Here is a 22,624-nt window from a genome sequence, read left to right on the forward strand (position 1 = left end):
AAAAAAAAATCCGATTTTTTATTTTTTTAATTTTTTATTTTTTTTTAGTAGTTCATTGTGTGCTATAACAAATACATTTGTGGTATGCTCTAATATGAGTTACTTTTCATTTGGTCACGATACAATTATTTGTTCATGAAATTTGAACTCTTCAACATTATTTATGTGTAATCACATTAGTTAGATATGATGATATTCTCAGTGATAGTTTTCAAAAGCAAAGGCAGTCCAATGTTTTTGAATGTGACTGATTTTGAGTTGACTAAAACTGCCATTTTATATGGGATAGTTCAATATACATTGAAAATTTATGCTGTTGTTTTGTCTATTTCTTTGTCATGTGAGTGCATTGAAAGTACTTAAAAACACGGAAAACCCATGAGCTCCGGGGGGCTTCGCTGGACCGAGCCTGCGGCCCCCAGACCCCCGGCTAAATTTTCAGATAATTTCACTTTGGTCAAATCACATCCCTGACCAGAGTGATGAATCAATGTCAGTAATCAATTTAAAAGATCTTCAGGATCAGAAGATAGAATCAGTTAATTGATTGGCCCGTAGAGGGTCTCATAAGAATCTTTTCAGTTGGACTACGGTACACACAAAAGACGTTTGGCTGTGGCATGACAGAGTTAAGTTATTAAGAGTTTCGCATTATATGGGGAGTTATTAAACTTAGATACCATTATGTGCCTACACACCCAATTGTGAAAAATCAAATGTGCAAATACTTATCGCCTATTGTACAGCCATCCATTCTCAGTACCACTTATCCTCACTGGGGGAGAACATGTAAAATCCACATATGAAGGTCGGAGTCTGGATTTTAACAACAGTCAAAATGAATGTATATAATTCTGCATCTATCCATGTAATTCAAAATTGGGTGCACAGACTGCACACGTTCATTTTTGAAGGCCCTGGAAATGGTTACTTCATGATGAATTGGTTGATTTTTGGTCTTTTCATGTTTTATGGATATTTATCAAATTCGGCTGCCATGGTCCGCCTACGTGCAATGTCAAAACCCAAAATGTTTTGCAATTATTCTTCAGTCATCCATCTAGTATACGTGGTTCGAATTTGCCAAATTGATTTCGCCATTGAAAACATGGCTTCTCAAAACACTTTTTGAGGTACAACCAAGCCAGTTTTGCCTGGATGTTTGAGTTAAAGAAACAAGGACATCTCAAGATTCCTGATTAAAATGGAGTGACTTGAGTCATGACTGTTTTTTAACTGAATCATTGTCCCGAGTGGGAAGTCTGGTGTCAAACTGCTGTGACCTTAGTTCGTCATCTGTCATTATGTTTCCTAGTCACTGAGTTTCTGGAGTGGGAACCATTTGATAAATGAGTTTTGAGTCTGAAGAGACCTCATTCAAGTCCACGCCTGTAACATCCCCACTTCCTCTCGGTGCCCTTTCGAGACCTGGATGTCACCAAAGAGCTCACACTCGGGCCACGATATAGACGCGAAGGCGTGGCATCCTCCGAATCACACAGGAAAAAGCTTCGCATCAGCTGTCAGCGGGTTTTGTGGGAGCTGAGCTGGTAACAGTCCGAGTGCTTCCTAACCATGTCGAAGGGGTTGTAGCCTTTGACCCGAAGCTCATCAATCTCTCGCCAATGTCATCATCTCGCTCGTCTCAATCGAAGCTGTCAGAGTAGAGCAGGAGGCCGGGGTTTGTTGTATGCTTTGTTTGTGCTCACTTGCATCTGTGTTTGGATTCTTTGTGTGGGGATCAACAATGGTGTGTAGTCTGGAGTGCACACTAAAGGACGGCGTGGGATATCTTATGAGCCAGCTGACCTTGAGCTCACGTTATATGTTTTCATATAGGAATATATAAACCGATTGCCGGTATGTTACTTACCCTAATTGAATTTGAGATACAATGGAAAGTTTGATAATTTCTACTTTCCTTTCTTTTCTTTGGTCCTTCCTCGGGTCTCCTGACGGCCTCACGACTCTGGCTGGAAGTGTTCGGTTTAGGTGAACGGTATGGGATTTTTTAATAGGTTTTAGGTGAACTAATGAATACACACTCGCACACACGCACATACACATACTCACCCACATACAAAATAAAAAAATAAAATAAAAAAAGAGAGAGCAATGATGATGACAAATCGGCAAAATTACCGAATGAACAATACTGAGCTCTACAAGAAAAAAAAGAAAAGGAAAGATTGATTAAAAAAAAAAAATTGGGGGGAAATATTCTATTCAGCAAGTGAACGTGTTCTGAATTCTTATTAACTCATTCACTGCCATTGACGGCTGTAGACGTCAAAAATTCATTTGAACTATTTTCATTAGTTTTACACTTTTTCCTCGAGTATGAAAACCAAATTTTTTTAATTGTACATTTTAGAACATATATAAAATTTGTGATTGATCGTGAGTTAATTATTAAAGTCATGTGATTAATTACAATTTTAAAAAAAATTATCGCCTGACGCGATTAAAAAAAAAGACTATTAAAATACTTGGCAATTTTTTTTAGATTATAATTAATTGCATGACTTCACTAGTTAACTCACGATTAATCACAAATTTTATATCTGTTCTGAATGTACAATTAAAAACATTTTTTTCCCACTTTTGTTAACAAGAGTGTGAAAACCTCAAACTAATAAATAGTTCAAATGAATTTTTTTACGTCTATAGCCGTCAATGGCAGTGAATGAGTTAAGGTGCCATTGTTGTATAATGCCTCTTGGATGAATTGGCTTGAGCTTTTTGTAACGATTTTGATACCGTTTCATTTTCATAATCATAAAAACATTTTGTATTTCTTAAGTCACTGAAATAGTTTGCAATCTATCACGTCAACAGCACCTTGCAGCCAAGTAATGCACTCCATTTTCAATTGCTTCAAGACTCAACTCCTCATTAACTTTCCACAGCTGGAAATATTCATGGCAATAAATGAATCAATTATGCCCTCTCTACATTTGTACTGTTTTGCACTATTGTGGTCCGCACTTACCGTAAATCCCATAATTTGAACTCCATTGCATAAACATTTCAAAACAGTAGCCTCTACCAAGGCACATAACCCCAGTATTTTAGATTAGCCTATTGTAAAGTATGGAGTCCTTTCATAAGTGAGTTCCCTGCGCAGTATTGATCTTACGCTATATGGTGGTGATGTCTTTAACAATGTTTAGCGTTCCAGTAAAATGAGATTTGATCACACCACAATGTTGTTTATTGCTGCATTACTCCATAATAGTTTTCATTTTCTTTTAAACTCCGGTTTCATTTGCTATAAATAGGAGGATACTGATATTGTTTGATATTTATGCACACATCCTAACAAAGCTACATGTTTGTTTTTTTCCTATGACCTAAATTTGTTGTATTTGTTAATGTGTTTACCAACCAAATTTTGTTTTTCTAATTCCGAGATTAATAATACAACAGCGGAAATGGAGCCAGAGCTGCAAACAGAACAGTGAAAAGGGCAAATATTTAATCTGTTGTTGGCCTGTGGGAATAAAAGCTGGTGAGAAGGAGAAGGAATTCAACGCTGTTGTGATGGTTTTCTTCTGGCTCAGGGAAGCGGTCTGATGGAACAGACTGTAAAGAGTCATGAATGGACGCCCAACTATCCGTCACAATGTTTCTGTGTCTCCTTATCTACAGTCAACAACATAATAGATTCTCCAGCTCACTCTTCTGGCGTGGCTTGATGCTGCTAAAAAGAAAAATTCCCAATAAACATCTTTTGAACCTCAAGTTCAATATTATTTGGAGGTCAACCAATACTGTTTCTGATAATGGCGTGATGGGTTTGGTGTTATGTTATGGTTATGTTAAATGATGGTATAATTTGTCATCATTTGCGTGTTCCAAAAAATTTAGATAAACTTCTTTGTGAGAAAGACTCCTTGCAAGGATGATTTATTACAGAGAATCTCCGGTCACACACACTGAACATCACGTAAAGAGTGGAATTCCAGCGTGCGCGTGCCCCCTCCCTTGTGAAAGACAGCTCTTTATAGAATCGAGTTTGAAAGTAAAACGCCTTTTCTCCTCCCATCATGAATAAGTAAAACAGATTGGTTCTCACACAATATGTTACATAACAGAATTTTAGTACACAGTTCGCACCTGTGTTCATCTTTGTAGACAAAATATACTCTTCCGTGTACGAGCTCGTACTTTTCCCAAAACAGAATCTCAGTCAACAGATTGAACTTGACAGCTCCTAATGTAGTATAGTTGTGGGAACTGTGTGTGTGTTCTCTCTCAAAGCAGAATATGTTCTCAAGCAGGACACTGAGAAGAAATTTTAGACAAAAACAAGGTACCAGATAGGTTAAGGTCAAGTAATACTGAGTTTAACATTATTACACCTGCTCTACACATCCATAACTAAATTCAACATGGTTAAAATATGAAATAAAGAATTAAAAATGTTAATAATGTATAACAGTTAGTTTAGCAGATGCTTAGGTTTTATATCTTAATGTTTCGGAATCAATTGCCTTTCAAAATAATACTTTGAGTTTGAGGTTGAAAAAAATAGCATGTCTGTATCTGTGCCACCAATGCTGTTAAATGCATTTTCGTCACGGGCGACATCGTAGTAAGGATTTTGCTCAGAGGTCCATTATGACTGTCAAACAATGGGAATGTATGATCGACTCGTATTAAAATACTATTAATATGCTATTATTCACTTTCTTTTAAAAGGATGAGTGGTAACAAATGCTTGCAATACTCAACAATTTTAAATGTGAAGAGAATCTACAATTTTAGTATTCTAGTAAGAAACATGAAGTTGACATACACCATTGGCTTTTGCTGGCCACATTAATTGATGTGGTGGGCCTGATCTGGTCCCCAGGCCTTGAGTTTGACACTCACGTGCTACACTATTTGACAAGTGTAATTTGGCGTCTTGTTGATTAGATGCTGCCTCCACAAGTGAAAATACAATCACTTTACTGCTGGTAGTAGCAACTAGCATTGTCTGTCGCAAGCTCTTAGCTCTGCCCCCGGCTGCCATGGCAATAAAAGCACTACTCGCTATTAGCCCCAAAGTAGAGGGGGACGGTATGAGCAGTAATCCATTCACCCCCAGAATGATTTCCACCAGGGTGTTAAAAGTGAAGTGTGCTGTTATTCTTTATCCTTTGTATATTTTGACAATAGCGTGTTATTAAGACACAGAGGAACTGTATTAAATTGTGAAAAAAGGTATAACATCTCTCTTGTTAATCATTTTGGCTGTAAAACTTTTAACCTTGGAGTCAACTTACTGGGAACTGACTGAAGTTCTTGTCAATAGGTGTTCAATATATTTTGGATTGTGTTCATTTCATGGGTGAATGTGATATTTGTGATGATTAATGTTTGTCATTGGACATCAAGGCACACACTAATCCTTCATAACTGTCCTGTCTGATCTCTCTCTTCTCACCCTCTCCGCCTAGCTTGAGGATTTTATAATTCTCCCCAGAGGAAGAGCGTCACATCTTGTAAGGAGCCACAGGTCAGAAATGTTACTCATCACTCCCTGTTTTTTTGCTGTGCTGTGCAGACTATGACTGAGCTGTCCGTGCGCCTGCACACTCCCAACATGAATAATGCATGCTTGCCCGACCATCCCCCGCCGGACCATCCTTTGCTCCTCCCCGGCTCCTGTAATCACCTTGGGGCGTTGCTCTCCTTTTTCATTTTTGCTCTCTTTTGCATGACCACACCTGGCCACTTTGATGTCGTCCCGCTTTTTCTTTTGGTGCTTTTTGATTGGTTGTCATCTGATCCTCAATTCCTCCTGGAAACAAAATGATGGTTTTGCGCAAAGCTGCCTGCTTTTGTGAATGTCACATTATACTTTGCTCTGTCACTCTTCCCTGTCTTTTAACCATTTGCCAAAGCCTTCTCCGAGAGGAGACTAAGCATGATTGAACTTCTGTAGTTTGCTGAACTCACTCAAGATTGAAAATTGAAATTGAATTGAAAACCCTTTGCTGAAAGAAATGTTAAGGTGATCATGTCATCAGAGACAAAATTGCACTTGAACGTAAAGCCCCTTTTACCTTACCATTAAAAGGCGCAATTATCCTACTCGTGTCCTGTATCAATATTCTGTATAAATGACACTGGCATGAAACATTGTGGATTAAGTTAATCTGGCAACTATTCCACCTAATGAGGTAGTATCAGAAGTTAAATAGCGGTTGTGTAAAAACTCTTTTCCACTTCCAGTGTAAAAATAATACAGTTCCACCTCTTTTTCTTTTTTTTTTAAGTGTTCCTGTTCAGAAAAATGACAACATGGAATGAAGTGCATTTGACAAAATGGCCATTTTCTGCCCATGGACAGACACGGCATTACACCAATGCTAGAACCCATTTAGAAATCTGTGTAGCCTGGTTAACTTCCTACAGCATTTTATTTTACTTTTTTAAATTAATTTATTTAACTTTTAAAACATTAAGAAGTTCACAAGTAGCCATTGTGTTCCAATGCAATCACGTTTGTGCTGCACCTGTACTTTGTGTGTGTCTGTGAGGGGAGGGGCGGTGGGAGTCTTTAATTTGCTAGCACGTTAGGTTAAACAATTTGCCATTGCCCTGTGGTCACTTGTATTGTGCATGGCTATTTTGTTAAATATTCTTTGGCTAATTTCACTTAAAACAGGGATGTGATTTTTCCGCTAATTCGCGGAATTCCGCATTTTTTTATCTCCCCCCCCAAAAAAAAAAATCAGATTTTTTTTTTTTTTTTTTGTATTTCATTGTGTATGCACATGACTCCGACAGATAACATCTTCTGCTATAACAAAGACATTTGTGGTATGCTCTAATATGAGTTACTTTTCATTTGGTCATGATACAATTATTTGTTCATGAAATTTGAACTCTTCAACATTATTTATGTGTTAACTTAGTAATCACATTAGTTAGATATGATGATATTCTCAGTGATAGTTTTTAAAAGCAAAGGCAGTCCAATGTTTTTGAATGTGACTGATTTTGAGTTGACTAAAACTGCCATTTTATATGGGATAGTTCAATATACATTGAAAATTTATGCTGTTGTTTTGTCTATTTCTTTGTCATGTGAGTGCATTGAAAGTACTTAAAAACACGGAAAACCCATGAGCTGGACCTAGCTGGGTGCCAGCGGCCCCCAGACCCCCGGCTAAATTTTCAGATAATTTCACTTTGGTCAAATCACATCCCTGTTAAAACTATTTTCATTTTGAGCGTGCAAAACAACCACTTTACTTTACTTTACTTTTTATCTTTGTGTGGGGTCTGTCACATATATCAATCAATCAATCAATCAATACATTCTGATTTGAAAAATTCTCTTGCGTGTGCCAGACCTAAGTCCTTTTTTTGTTACGCGCCTTTCTTGCACGTTTTCATGCCCGTTTTAGGTGCCGCGATTCTCACATCCAGAATTCTGACACACCCACCATGTGCGACCTGTAAATTTGCGTGCAACTACCAAAGAGTTGTGATTCGATTAAGTCTCCGGGTGGCCCTAATTTACGGTTTGTGGAGTTTTCTTGAGGCATAAATTCCATAGAGCATTTTGAAATTATGCCACACTTTTTTTTCCTTTTTTTGGAGAGGAAAAAATAAATAAAATTGTGCCACACTTTGATTGTGAAGCTAACTTGCATAGTAGATCCAGAAGTCATACTAATCTTTGCCAGTCACGTTTGCACGCCTCATCCAGAAGCTACTTTAAAGGAATGTGTGTATTTGCATTCACTTTTTAATAAAACCAATACAATAAATTTAATCCAAATACCTTGCTCATAACTGAATGTTTAGGAGACGGTGCGAATTGAGAGTTGCCCAGGTTGCCAAGCAACACAATGCACATCAAATACAAAAAAAAAAAAAATAATCCACCAAATATAATGTGTTTGGTCGTCATTGTAATGTAGGAACATATACAGCCGTTGGGAATTCGGTGGGCGCATATGGGTCAAATTAACAGTATTGTTTTCAGGCATATGCAGAGCTTGCTATTGAGCTGATCATGAATCAGCTGTGTTGAAGAAGGGAAATATCCAAGACCTGCAGGACTCCGGCCCTCGAGGACCGGATCTAGCCATTCCTGTGCTAGAGCATACGGAAGGCTTTGATGTAGCCAACTGCAGAGACCGGTTGAAGAAATGGTAGTTATTACAGAAACGACTAGCAGGTGGCAGCAGAGCAAAAGAGATCAACCAGGGCCATGTTGAAAAAAAGCTAATTTACCCACCGTTCTAAACTGATTTGTGAATAATGCTGAAACTTGGCTATATTCTAATGCTAATTGCTACAAAACCATAAACGGATAGAAATATCCTTTTTTCCCTAATGAAAGAAGAGACTCTAATCTTTCTTTTGGTAGGCTCCATGTTTATATATATATATAGGTGTGAGAATCTGCGCAGCTAGTAATGTGTGCATCAGTGGGCCTTTTCTGACTTGAGCACACAATGAAAATTTGGCCCAAATTACTACTTTGGTTCCTCTCCCTAATTCGCCTACCTTACCTTTTTGGTGTTCCAAATCCCTTCAGCTGCTTCCTTAACGATCAACAGATCATGAGAATCCCTCTGCCGTGCTCTTCTATGTGTTGTTTGTCCCTACTGTGCTCTGTGAAGGTTCCCCCCTTAAACTGTTGGTTTGCCAAATTTGGCAGGACACCGTCTTGGTACTGTGGCGGCCTTTGTGGGTGATGCCGTGAGTTTTCACACACAACTCCAAAGGGAAGTACTTGTCCATGCCGGGACAGAATTTACCACCGTGAAATTGGTGCCCGCTAAAGACTGTTGAGAGAACGAAGAGGGAGGGAAATGACTGCCAACTGGAAGCAGAGAGGATGTGATGTGGTATCATGTTAAGGGATGTTTGCTACTCCTTCAAGTGACTGGTGGTAGAGTTGATTTGAAGGATTAATTGTGCACTACAAGAGGGGCGTAAACGGCCCGTGAGAGCGTTTGATCCAGCTTGTTTTGAAATTGTAAAAACAAATGGATTAATTAAAAGCTAAACTAAATGTTAAATGTAAGAGGGATGAATCCCTTCTCCTGTAATGTTACAACTTTAGTCTCATAAGTGACTTCTTTTTTGTTGTAAACACGACTTAATATTATGACTTTACATGTAGTATTCAGATTTTCTTTACTTTATTCTCGTAAAACTTCGTCTTTGTCCCCTTCTTAAATTTTAACATATAATACATTTTCATTTAACATTATTTTTTATTATTCTTGTGAATTACATTTATTTTTATTTTTAAAAACACTACTTCATTGAATCTCTGTCATTACTTTTTTCCATGCAATCCTCAAAACAGAACGTCAGAGGAGCTGTTATGAAAAGCCCCCCAAACCATTAACCCGTAATTTCATAAATACTGAATAAAACACTCGTTTGATCAGTGCATACTTACGTATTACCCTTGGAGGACTTTATAAAAACACAAATGGATCCTGCCCCACATTGAGTGAAGTCACCTGCCCTGGACTGCTTAGAAAACCAAACACACAGATTGGACTACCAGTCACACACTTGAGACCGCAAGACTTTAAACCTAGGCTTTCACGGCTTCTCAAAATAGGCTGGCGTAATGTGTCCCGGAGGCCTGGCTGCCATTATAGTGGCCCCAAGTAAAACGACATCCAGTGAATGACTTGTCTGTGAATGGCGGTTTTCTTGTGGCATGGTTGAATTTCCTCCTTTCGTTACATGCACACACACACACACAGCGTAGGTGCATTTATTTCATTCGTTAAAAGAAAACTTTATTATACAGTTGAAAGCATCTGAAGCACGTAAAAATTGGAGTTCGACCCGAACTTTTCAGTGTACTGCAACATAAATTTATGACACGTTCATTGTTTTTTGTTTAAATTTAGCATTCGCCATCTAGTGTTTGTAAAACATTATGGTTGTCAGGGCATTGCACATTCACACAGTTGTTGCGGCGCCACCAATTCACATAATCAGATGCATCGTGACTTTTGACAGAACTAGCCAAAGCAGGCATTGGGTCAGAGGTTGAGTGTTTTTACGGTACATTTTGCTTTTACTCTTGGCTCAAAAGGATATTTGGACTCTATTGGACTCTAACTTGGATCTTCTTTGAGTGGCGCATTTGTGTCCATTCATTTGTGCTGTTTGACAAGAATCAGCAGTGAGCGATGATGTAGACTGCTAACGTTAGCATCTCCGCTGGCTTGTTTTACCCACTTTGCTGATGCTAATCAAAACTGAAGCTTTCCCTTTCACTTAGAGCAATGACTACAAAAGAACTTTCTGTGCTAAGAAAGGGAGGCAACACTGCCTGGAAACACGCACACCATTCGCCCATATGTTCACTCTCAGTTTTTCAGATCCTCCTTGGCCATGTGACTAAAGGAAGGGTGTGTTGTTGTTTTTTTTTTTTTTTAAGCTCACCATCGGCATACTAAATATACCCTTTGCAGGACCTGACCCCTCATTTGCCTTTGCTGTGGCCACTTTAGGTTGACATGCTAGCTTCGCCGTGGCCCTACAGCTAGTAATTATATAGGAGGGCTTCCATTTTACATCCTCTGTATAGTGTTTCTTTCACACAAGATCTTATCCGTTTCAGGTCAGTCATTGATCGTTTGGCCACACTTTTTAATATAACCAGGAATAGTTTGTTTTCGGTTCTCTTGTGTTCTCTTGATCCTTGAGGAAAGGCACGGATTGTAGGAATGTACCTCGAAGGTTGAACACAATCTGTTCCGCGATGCTGGTTAAACAAACCAAAGCAGAGTCTGGCAATGTTTTAAGCAACGCCAAGGGTTTAACAGACGTTAACCACCCGCCTAACTTTTGATCCCAAGTAATAAGTAAAGAAACCTTACTGGTGCAAGAGGTTAAAAGTCTAAACTGAAAAGCTTAATATTATCTCATGTTTGATGGCGAGCTATCATGGTGCTTTTTTAGTGCTGGTATACCATACAACCCTAATGAGAAGCTATCATTGCAGTCTTTGCTCAGTGATTCTCCTTGTCAAATATGCATCCATTCATTTTCTATTATGCAATTCCTCATTAAAGTCGCAGAGGAGCTGGAGCCTTTTCCAAATTATTTAGAGTGAGTGGTGAGGTACACCCTTGACTGATCTCCAGATTGTGGCCACACACATATAAACGAACCATTCACAACTATGAACAAATTAAAGACTTCAATTAACATAACATGGATGTTTTTGGAATGTATGAAGAAACCAGAGTAACCAGAGACTTTGGGTGAGAGACGGGTTTACTCACATTAACACCTATTTACAATTTTGACTCTTAAATTAACTTAATGTGTCTCTTTTTGGAATGTGGGAGAAAGCTGGCATGAACACAAACTACAGGAAGTTTCGAGCCGAAATTCAAAACTCAGAACCTCACAACTGTGAGGCAGATGTGCTAACCACTAGTTCACTTAGTCAGGAACAGCTCTGTTACCACAGAAAAAGTGTCCCATAATGCCAAAAAGCAGAACAAACGCTAAGTTAATCGTTCATACTAGTTGAAATGAGGTTTAGTGAGATGACATGACAGTCCAAAATTTGTCTGACATTTAAGGCATATTTTACAAGCTTCAAGGCATACGACTGTATCTAATCATGTAATCATCCAACCATCCATCTGTCATCTGGTGAGGTTTGAGTGGATAATGCATCCAGACTGCTGTGTCATCTCTCAACGGCTGGCAAACCACCGGAGGTCACGTCGGTGCAGTTAGGAGATCTTTTTACGAGCTGCAGATAAATGGCACTGTTCCAAAAGTAATTAAGTCGAGGCAGCCGTTCAAACACACACAAAAAAACCCCACACTTATCCACCTGTAGCTACTATGCTGGAATGGGACGGAAGTTTCAGTGATCGTACGAATGAATGATCGCCAGCTGGAGTAGTAATGCTTGGTTAAGCCTAGACGCTGAGATTGTTAAACCCTCGGCTGGACTGACAGAATCAGTTCATCATGCTGTGGGGAACCGAAAAGCCGCCTGCATTTGTTTTAATGCTCTTGGTGTGTGTGGTCACCTCCCCCCACCCCTTAGTTTACAGTATCACGTCCACTAACGTATTCGTAGCCAAACTTGCATGTAATCCCTAAATCTGTCCCCTCCTTAGCATTTCATTTCAAGTGAGTGCCGTCCTTCTCGTTATTATTTACTGCACAGTTCTTGCCCTAACCTGTGGGAAGCCCTGCTTCTGGTTCACATGGTGACTTTAGGGAGCTGGACGGGTATAATCCAAGTAGTCCTCGTAAATGTTGGGATTGCACTGTGCCGATCCCCCCCATGGGGTCAGATGAAGGGACAAAATCCATATGTGATTCACCGCTTGATCTTTCAAATCCTGCAAAAAAAAAAATTGGGATTGGAGATTGATAATCCATCTGTTTCGTCAAAGTACATAAAGTAATATTAACTGAGACAGGTTAAACCATGTGTGAGAATGGGGGGGTTAGTTAATATTTAATGTAAACATTTTACTAACTTCCTATTAAACGCCTTAAACGTGATTAGGATCGTACTTGTTCTACCCACTCAACTGATCTTGAGAGCTGTAATATTTTGCTTATGTACATGTAAAATAAATTCTTTGTTTGAACAATAGTTTGCAATAAGAAATTAAATCAAATCAAATTTTTGAAACAAACATCTCCAAATGAGTCTAATTAAAGTATTTAAACATCATAAATCAATGTTTAATAAGTATTGTAAAAATATATTCAAATACTATTTAAACACAAATCCAGTGGCTATGGGTGTTTTTTCCCTCTAGTTTAGAAAATCATTTATTTTTTATTGACAGATTTTTTTTTTTTTGGGGGGGGGGGGGGCGCTCTTAAGTAGGTATGAATGGTTCATGGTATTTTATTCTCCTGTTTTCTTAAAATAATACAGTATTTACAAATCATTTGTCTGTTTTCACTTAACTCATTTGCTCCCAAAAACGTATAGACACGTTCTATTTTAAATGTTTTAAGTGTCCCAATGACGTATTTATACGTTGGTGATTTTTTTTTTAATGCAAAAAAAAGTTTGCAAACTGCGGTCCTCGAGGGCCGGAGGTTATAGAGGTTTCCCTACTCAAACTGCAGCTTATTCCAATTAACAGTATCGTTTTCAGGCATATGCAGAGCTTGCTGATGAGCTGATCATGAATCAGCTGTGTTGAAGAAGGGAAATATCCAAGACCTGCAGGACTCCAGCCCTTGAGGACCGGATCTAGCCATTCCTGTGCTAGAGCATACGGAAGGCTTTGATGCGGCCTCTCAACTGCACAGACCGGTTGAAGAAATGGTAGTTATTAGTGATGGGCAGATGAGGCCTCATGGGGTGTGTGGCACTATCCCTAAACTGTGTTGACACTGTGTTGACACAGTGTTAGTGTATCACTTAATAGCGACATCTGCTGGATTTAAAAAAGCATTGCAGGAAACTTCAATAAAGACTGTGGAGACAGACGTGGTTAATTTACACATTTTTATTAAGAAACATCAGCTTCTTTAGCATGTTTGGCCGGAGGCGATTTCGTCTCTTTGAGACAATTTCTCCTGCTTTGGAGAAAACCCTTTCACACGGTACCGACGATGACGGAGTACATAAACATTTCATCGCAAGTTTGTAAAGATTCGGGTAATTCAGTCTTTGAGTTTGCCAGTACTGCAACGGATCCTGTGTTCGTTGTGTGTTGTTCTCTGAAAGATAACGCTGCACTTCAATGATGGCATCATTGGTGACGTTTGTATTTGCTCGGTTTTCCAAAACCTCAGCATCCAGCTGCTGCCACAGGTCGTCATCTAAGAACAAAAATACAATACATCTGCGTTAGTAATTAATTCCAAATCATATGATATGACTTGCAAAAACATGACAACACAAATAAACAGAATTAACAATTCTATGACATGCCTGGCCTGGGTGTAGAAGGTCCAGGCTGTGCTTCTTCTGGGGCGGTTTGGGTGGACTCAGGGCTCCTCATTTCCGCAGCACACTCTGCTTTTAAGCGTTTCACTGCTTCATTGGCTCTTGATGAACTCAGAAAACCAACTGTCTTGTACCTGGGGTCCAGCAGTGTTGCAAGTGTCGTTATACTGAGAGACTCCAGGTTGCACAAATGATCCACAACTCTTCTATTTAGGTTCTCCACAAGTCGAATCGCTGTATCTGTGGTCACATTTAAGGCATTCCGCTGCAGTGAGCAGTGCAGCATTTTAAGCATCGGAATGACCTTTGATCCGGAGACTCTTTTTTCTTCTGAGAGCTCCACTGTCGCATGATTGAAGGGAGCAAGCACACGGATTGTTTCCTCTATGATATTGAAGTCCTCTGCCGTCAACGGAGCAGTATCATTTGTTACAGAGGCCAGAGCTACCACCACTGGCTCCTTTTGCTCTGTAAGTCGTTCCAACATGTGATATGTGCTGTTCCATCTAGTTGGTACCTCATTTATTAATTTCACCACTGGTTTTCCCATCTGTTGCTGAACTTGAGCTAGCTTTTCTTTAGCTGTGGTGCTCGTTCTGAAGAATGTTACAATTTGCCTTGTTTTATTGCGGATATTTGAGAGTGTTTCTATTTGGTCATATGACTTTCTCACTGTTAGGTTAAGTGAATGTGCAATGCAAATATAATGCCTCATTTGCAGCTTTTTGGCACATGCAATCATATTTTCAGCAGCATCAGTGACCAGACATCTAACTTTTCCCGCTATAGCCCACTCCTCCATTAGGTTTTTTTTCACCTGGGCCATATTTTTGGCAGTATGGTGCTGAGGAAAGTGCTGGACTCCCAAAACTGAAGTACGCAGTACATGGTTCTCAGTGTCAATGTAGTGACAAGTTACAGCCAAGTATGACTCCATGTTAATGGATGTCCACATATCAGCTGTCAAACTCACTGCAACGGCACTCTGCAGTTCTTCTTTGACCTTCTCCTTTTGCTCCTCATATTTGTGGCTAACCATGTTCTTGATAGCCTAATATTGAAAACACAGGTAGAGTAGATGAATGAATGAAAGTACATAAAATATGTTGAATCACTTAGCGAACATGTATAACATCCATTTATTCTTTCCTTTCACTTACCTTTCTGGTTGGCAGAACATATGAGGGCTCAAGCAGCTGGAGCAGGTCTCGGAACCCCTCGTCTTCCACAATGCTGAGCGGCTGACAGTCTTTAATGATCATGCTCACTATAGCCTGATCCACCGCTTGCTTTCTGGAAGCACCAGAGTTCATCACAGGAGAATTGACTGGTGTCTCCGTTTCGTCCTTCTCATGCCGTGCACGATAATGCCTCAGCATTGAAGACGTGCTCCTGTTAATGTAAGACAGCTCCTGGGAGCAGAGCCTACATTTCACCTAAAATACAAATAAATGTTACTTAATGTAAAAATAATTTAAATGTCCTTCAGACATAAATTGGAATACAGATCATTTGAATGAAAACTGATCAAAAGTAGAAAGAGGAACAGTAAAGTCACTCACCTTATTCTCCGTAGTAAGATTAAAATGATCCCATACTGGAGACAACTTTCGCTTTCTCGGTTGATCCATGTTCTCAGTAGATGATGCCATATCAAAAAAACAACGAAACACAAACCACAACGCAAAGCTCAAACCAAAGTATTCTCTCCATACAACAGAACCCACAAACGACTTGACACATTTGCTTGTTTATAAACACAATTTGGCGCTTTGCAGCCAAGCGATACAGGAACTGTATCGGTCACGTGATTTTTCTTAAAGGGATACGCGCGCCGACACGGGGTTTCCCCTCTGTGTGCGCGATACACGCGCCGGCGCTTCCGTGTCATTTGACCCATCACTAGTAGTTATTACAGAAACGGCTAGCAGGTGGTAGCAGAGCAAAAGAGATCGACCAGGGCCATGTTGAAAAAAGCTCATTTACCCACAGTTCTAAACAGATTTGTGAATAATGCTGAAACTTGGCTATATTCTAATGCTAATTGCTGCAAAACCATTAACTGATAGAAATATCCTTTTTTTTCCTGATAAAAGAAGAGACTAATCTTTCTTTTGGTAGGTTCCATGTTTATATATATATATAGAACACAATATTCTGTGGGCCTCGCAAATTCAGTCAAAATCCAGTAAAACAGCCGGGAGCGAAGGGGGCTGCTTCAGTAAACATGGCTGGGAGTGAATGAGTTAATTGTGTTACGGCACACTAAAAAACACTATTTTTGCGACCCTAAGAACCCTGCTGTCTTTGCGAGAAGAAAATGATTTGCAGTCTGTTGGCATCAGGAAGAATAAGAAGCTGTTCATCTCTCTTGCATTGATGCTGATGCATTGATGTGTAAGCCAGTGAGAGCTCGAGAGGTTGGCAGCTAGTGAATGACCAATTCTGTAGAATCCGCCTTCGCTGCTCTGCTCTCCGGATGCCCAGAGTCTTGTCTGCAGTGCATTTGAAATGTGGGAAGACACCATCTTGTATTGAGGGATGGCATGACTGTTTGTTACGGCGGCAACAAAATAATTTGAACCACTGCCAGGCATGACGTCATCTAAGATGATTCCAAATCTCACAAAACGTTTGCTTATGTTGTGAGATATCAGCCTGGTAAACTGTGGTCAGCTTGGTGATGAAGTTCTTGCTCTTGCATCATTTGGTACCACCAACCAGCCATCTTACCTGTCTTTTCTGCACTTTTTTTACAGGAATGCACAATCCTCAAGACACTGGTTCCCTAATGAATAAATGTTCCCCAACCTAATTCTATTTAAACTTGACATTCCTTTGGATCTTATTGTGGCCTACAGTCTTGGGAAACACTGTCCAGAATTCCAAATCGCGCAGCCAAGGTTTTTGTGTAAACAGATAGTAAAATGTTCCTTACTCGAACCTCTCTGCTCCAAGTGGGCATCCAGCCAACATCATTGCTCAGTCAATAGTGCGGTATTGGGAACCCCACGGCCCTGAGCAGGTGTCCGCCTCCTTGTGAAGCCCAAGTTGCCGAAAAGGCAACACAAAGGGCTCAAAGAAGCATGCCAGCATGGTAACCATCTTGAATATCCAGGCCCGGTATGGCAGCTCCTCTAAATCTGTCAGCGGGCGTAGGGTGGCTGCCAGTTTTGCTCTTTCTGCTACTGTAACCCACCAAGCCCTCCAAATGGGCTTTTAAAGCTTTTGTTAAGCCTTGACCTAAATGGGGCGCATGAACAGTGCTAGCTAGGATTGGTTTGGAGTTCACAGACACAAGTTATGATTTAGACTTTTGTCTTTGTTTTCTCGCTTTCTTTTCTTTTTTAAGACTGAAAATTTTACAGGATCATTACTTCTGCAAACCGTGAACTCGCTGCTAAGCCAAACTGTGCCGGCATTTAGCTTGGCAAGACTGCGACTGTGTCCTCTCCTGCCTCTCTGTTCATTGTTTGCTACTCTGGAGTGTTGATGTAGAAGGGATGGAGGTGGGGGTTGGCTGGCGGCGGAGTGAGTGCAGGCCATCTTCAGTAAACAATTGGTCCTTGTGCACTTGGAGCAACACCCCTTTACCCCCCCCCCCCCCCCGATTACAGAATTTGTGCCTGAAACTGAAATTGGTCGGTGATCCCAATGTTTGGGAGGTCAAAACACCTTAGGCAATTTGTGCTCATTTACTAGAGGATCAATAATCAATTAACAACCCCCACCCACACCATTTTTCCAACAGAAATGATTGATTGTTTATATACCCCCCCTGTCATCAACACCCTAGTTATTAAGAGTAATGACTAACCTATATTTAGAATTAGCCTTCATGGTCCTTTTGGGTCACAACAGGCAATGGGTCATTTGTACTTGATTGTTCTAATACCAGAAGACCAACGCAACAAACTGTAGACAAAATAATGGCAAAGTCTTCCTTTTTCTCCAAAAAATAGATTTTATATAACAAACAAACTGCTTTAGTCCATTTTCAGTTAAAAACAGCCTCTCTTTTTTTTTTATGGGTGGGGTGGGGGGGGGGGGGGGGTTAGTCTGAAAATGCTAACATTTGCAAACAAACAGCTGACGTCATTAAAAAAAAACAACATTTTAGTGAAAAACTGCTTTGCTGTGTTGAAAATGTCTGAAAATGCAAACATCTGTCTGTAAGCAAGCAACCAAAACCACATTGTTTTGCATTCACGTAAACATTTTGTGTAAATAGAAGCGGGGGAGAAAAGAACTTGGTCCTTCTCAGCCACAATAGACAATGGATTATTTGTTGTGGGTTGTTCCAATACCAGGGAAGCCTAATATGTTTTCTATTATCAAATTTAAAATAAGACAAACTACCAAAAATTAGACCGTTTTAAATGAAAGTGGATAGAAACGGTGTTGCTTTGGTTCTTTGTTTTTATATAAAAACATTTTAGAGAATGAAAATGCAAATTTGTCACAAACGTTTTTGATAACAATGATGTTAATATTTCATTGTGTTTAAACACATTTTTAAAACGGAACCTGGAAACACAAATATTTGTCTGTAGAGAAATGGACAAATGTCAATTGTTTTTATCCATTTTAAGTTGAACAGTCTGATCTTTTTTTCATGAAAGTTTTGTATCCTCGGAGCAGATCCCAAAGTAGATGCTTTTGATAACAATAGCATTACCATTTAGATGTAAACAGTGAAAATGTTTACCCATCAAAAAGGAGTTTTACAACATATATAATAATAATGCATCAGATTTATATAGCACTTTTCTAGACACTCAAAGACACTTTACAATGGAATTGGTACTTTATTCATGCACTCACACGTTCACACTGGTGGCGGTACGCCAGTTTGTGCCCAAGGACACGATACATTACTCGGGGAGAGCGGTGATTGAACAGCCGACCTTCTGTCTTTTTACCTTTTGGGTAGAAATTCAGTCACCAAAAAATGACACCAGTATGATCATGATTGGTAACAGTACAGCCCCACTGTATATTTTCTGCACGGCGATAGTGCCTAACAGTACACATGTATGCCATAAGAAGGTATTGAAGTGACATTGCCGACTCCTTGCCTGGCATGCATATTTCACCCTTTTAAGTCGTTTTTTGCTGGAGATCACATTGATATCTCAAAATAGGTTTTTTCAACGTAATGGCTAAAACCTACCTATCGTATGTGTCCTCTTCTCACAAGCCACCCGATAACCTGTCAGCTGTACCTTTTATGTGACCGACTCACTCGTTTGCTGCTGGTATCTTTTGATGGTGTTGTGGGAAAACAAGAACAACCTGCTTTTGTCCCGGATCAGCCTCTCTTTGTGAAGAAGTGCACAACCTACCCTCTGTGTGTTCGTCACAATATTATTTGTTGGTACGATGTCATGTGAAGGCATGGCAAGGGTTCTGCTAGCTTCGCATGTAACTTCAACACACATAAGTCAAGTTATGCAGCTTTTCCATTACATGATTGACTAAAAGAAAGGAAACACTTTGGATGGAATTATGTCAGTTGATCATTTTGAGCGATAAAGTAATTCAAATTTTCGTTAATCTCGCCTCAACTCATGTCAGACTCTTGTAAAACTTGACCTCAAGATTTCAACACGCAGCCATTGCAAGGCACGCTTGGCCACAACCGTCCATGTGGCACAAGCGAGATTGAGAACAGAGTTAGGGATTCATTTGAATATTTCTACCTAATCTTTTAAGTCGCCCACACCCCCAGATTTTCAGATGGCCTCAAACAACCAACTTGTAACAGTACTTTACAATATGAACCAAAAGTGGCGTCTCTGTTTGATGTAGTGCAGCTGTCCAATAGCCGCAATAATAAACATGTTAAATTAACATCTCGAACAGTTTCAATCAAAACTATTATCTCTAGTCTTTGCCATTTAACATTTAAAGTTGCACTAGATTTACTTCAACTCCATGTGACAAGCAACATGAAGTGACATGAGACTGAATCAGTCATGACACATTTCAGTAGGGAAGTGGTCTTCTGTTCTCTTCCCATTCTTGGTCAACGGTGCGTGAGAAAATAAGCCCGCGAGCACGTCTTCCTCCTCCTTCTTCACCTCGTCTAAATTTTGAAATATGTTTTGGCTTGTGACCGCATTTGTCTCACTCTCACCGTTGTGTTTTGCAGAGGAAACTTCACGGTTCCGAAGTTGTCGGAGTCCAACATGGGGTATGGCGTGCTGAGCGTGTTCCTGGGATTGCTCCTGGAGGTGTCCACCCATGGACCCCATGCTGTGCCACGAACCTCCTGGAGACACCAAGGTGAGTCCGCTTGAAACACACGTACAGCATTTTTGTATATTACTAGCAACCAAAACAAAAAAGTCACATCCACGCAAATATTAAGGCCGTACCAAAAAGAGAAAAAAAGTATGCAATTATAAATTAGTGGAGCACAAAGCCAAGTATAGTAACATTAAAACAAAAAAGTTATTTTTAAAAACAGCTCTTATAATTGTACTACTTTATCCTCATATTTCAACTTTATTCTTCATAGCAATTATTTAATGCCAATTTGCAGCGGTTAATGTCGGCCGTAACTCGGCAAAACACAACAGCTCCGTGCTTAGCGAACACCGTTTTGTTTAGTTTTTCTCCTCAACACATACATCTGGCGGGAAGTGGGTTCGCGCCGCATGCGCCTACACAGTGGCCTTCACGAAAACCATAACCATATGGTGTAAATAAAAGCGTCATATAAAAAGCAAGTTATGATTTTAACGCTATCTGTTATTTAGAATATTATGCTAGCTATTGCTATTGATGAACCTCATGTGAAGGTGGTTTATTTGTGTTAATTAATACTACACTAATACAGTTCATGTAACATGGGTTCATGATTGTGTACATGCTAGATGTATGGTGTTGATGCTTTATGATTCTCCGTTTTAAGTGTTTTACAAATTCCTTTTGGGGCTGCAGTTCAATTGTTTGTGGATTATTGCGATTTGCAGCACGGATAACTGGGATTCACTGTAATGTACATATTTCATTTTTAGAGTATGCGGGCACCATGAGGAGCCAAACAAGTGCTCCAGACTGTGTGATTGTGCATGTGACTTGGGTCATTTTTTCATGAGCAAGCACAGTCCGTTAGTTTTTTGTCACAATGCCTAGAAAAGACAATGGAAGGCACTTGAAGTGTGAAGCAGTTGCAGAGTGAGCATTGTAGCCTTCCTGATGTCTGCCCTACATCATGTTTTAATTGACGGTTCCGCATGTAATTCCCTGCAAATGACTGTTTATCATGTCGGAACCCGATGTTGGCAGTCAGACCACAACGGCGGCTTGGCACTGACATAGAAAATACACGCTTGATCTTTTCTCAGTGTGATAAATCGGTCAGAGACTTGACAGACTGAATTTTTTGTGTTTCCTGCTGACAGAAAAACTATTTTTGTGCTGTCTGTGCATTGTGTTTATGTCTTAAGTGAAAATAACCTGATCCCAGACAAGCAGGAGGGACAATACAGTGAGTGCAATATAAACCTTTGACCTTTTAGTGTATATTTTCCTTCCCAGAGATTTTTAAGTAATTTGAAATTTCATCTGTGAAGGTTGATGACTTGCCGTAAACCCAGAAAATACACAGGAAGCCGGCAGCTATGTTCAAGTTAATTTTGCAGCATCCTTCAATGGCGTCACAGAGTTTTTATCCAATAGCTCGTGCTACCAATTATCTGTTTATCTTGTGTTATGTTGAGTTGGGCAGATCATGGCAGCAAAAACGACTCTCCATAAAGCTAGCAAACTAATAAGTAATATGAAGGGAACCTGTCTGTCGCTTCTTCTGTCTCTATCTGATAGGCTGTTCTTATCACTGTGTGACAGGTTTTAAAATTATTACAAATAAAATTAAAGGCATAATCGATTCTAAGATGAATCTGTGGCCATTACAATATCTTTATCAAATGTATCTGTCGTTTTTAAGTAACATTTTAACTTCTTAACACTTCAGTTAGGGCTGGGGGAAAAAAGCTGGATAAGTCAACCACAAGAAAAGGTCACTTCGCTGTCACCATGTTACTGCATCAAGATAGTGCAGTCTACATAAAACTCCCATTGTACTATTCAAACTACTCATTACCTTTTCACAGTCTATTAGTACCCTCTATTGATGGAAAATTGATACTGCAGCCAAGCAATCAGCTTTTCCCTGTCATGGATCATCATCGCAAGTGCACTGGATGGCTTCCTGATGCAATCCATCCATTTTTGTTTTGTTTGGGACCGTTAGTGACTGTGAATCGACATATAAGGGTCTTGCCTAGCAACTCACCAGGATGTTACTGTCATGGTTAGTATTTGGATTTTAGATCTAGAAGGTGTGCTGCTTCTGCCCGAACTGTCGGACTTCTCAGGAAACATAAAAAGCAAAACCCGATTATTTTTCAATGCAATTTTGTGATTCCTGTGCTCAGATTTGGAGCTGATGGAGTTCTCTGAGCCAGGCATCTTTAACTACTCCACGCTGCTGCTTAGTGACGATCGGGACGCACTCTATGTGGGCGCCCGGGAGGCCATCTTTGAGCTGAGCAAGAAGAATGTGACCGTCCGAAACAACAAGGTATGAAGGAGATTCGTCATTATTATTGTTATTATTGTGTCCGCGTGTGCATGGTCTGGTCTTCTGTCTCTATCTGATAGGCTGTTCTTATC

At 39.8% G+C, this 22,624-nt stretch overlaps 2 protein-coding genes across 9 annotated transcripts in view; one reads left to right on the forward strand and one right to left on the reverse strand.

Moving 5' to 3' along the window:
- sema4d (sema domain, immunoglobulin domain (Ig), transmembrane domain (TM) and short cytoplasmic domain, (semaphorin) 4D) overlaps window positions 1-22,624 on the forward strand; it is a 49,854-nt gene that overhangs the window by 17,876 nt on the left and 9,354 nt on the right. For 5 of the 8 annotated variants that reach the window (XM_077542617.1, XM_077542618.1, XM_077542622.1 and 2 more), the window contains 2 exons: window positions 20,094-20,227; window positions 22,387-22,532. In XM_077542617.1, coding sequence (XP_077398743.1) covers window positions 20,094-20,227; window positions 22,387-22,532 — 280 coding nt within the window. Of the gene's footprint in view, window positions 1-5,447; window positions 5,507-20,093; window positions 20,228-22,386; window positions 22,533-22,624 lie in introns of all 8 variants that reach the window. The other 3 variants (XM_077542623.1, XM_077542624.1, XM_077542625.1) reach the window with 1 other exon arrangement.
- LOC144034372 (zinc finger BED domain-containing protein 4-like) lies at window positions 13,484-17,986 on the reverse strand. The gene is made up of 4 exons (XM_077543158.1): window positions 15,502-17,986; window positions 15,100-15,375; window positions 13,925-14,990; window positions 13,484-13,812 (listed from the first exon to the last, which is right to left on the reverse strand). Exons 1-4 carry the CDS (start codon window positions 15,589-15,591, stop codon window positions 13,487-13,489), a joined length of 1,758 nt encoding a protein of 585 aa, XP_077399284.1. The 5' UTR covers window positions 15,592-17,986; the 3' UTR covers window positions 13,484-13,486.

The sequence above is a fragment of the Vanacampus margaritifer genome, chromosome 14 (assembly GCF_051991255.1).
Source record: "Vanacampus margaritifer isolate UIUO_Vmar chromosome 14, RoL_Vmar_1.0, whole genome shotgun sequence".
In the NCBI taxonomy this organism is placed as follows: Eukaryota; Metazoa; Chordata; class Actinopteri; order Syngnathiformes; family Syngnathidae; genus Vanacampus; species Vanacampus margaritifer.

Bases quoted from the DNA above. Each gene is read 5' to 3' on its own strand.
- LOC144034372 (XM_077543158.1), bottom strand. From the start codon at position 15,591: ATGGCATCATCTACTGAGAACATGGATCAACCGAGAAAGCGAAAGTTG. The intron at 15,376-15,501 runs GTGAGTGACTTT...TTTGTATTTTAG, and splicing joins ATCTTACTACGGAGAATAAG to GTGAAATGTAGGCTCTGCTC. The intron at 14,991-15,099 runs GTAAGTGAAAGG...TTTCAATATTAG, and splicing joins ATGTTCTGCCAACCAGAAAG to GCTATCAAGAACATGGTTAG.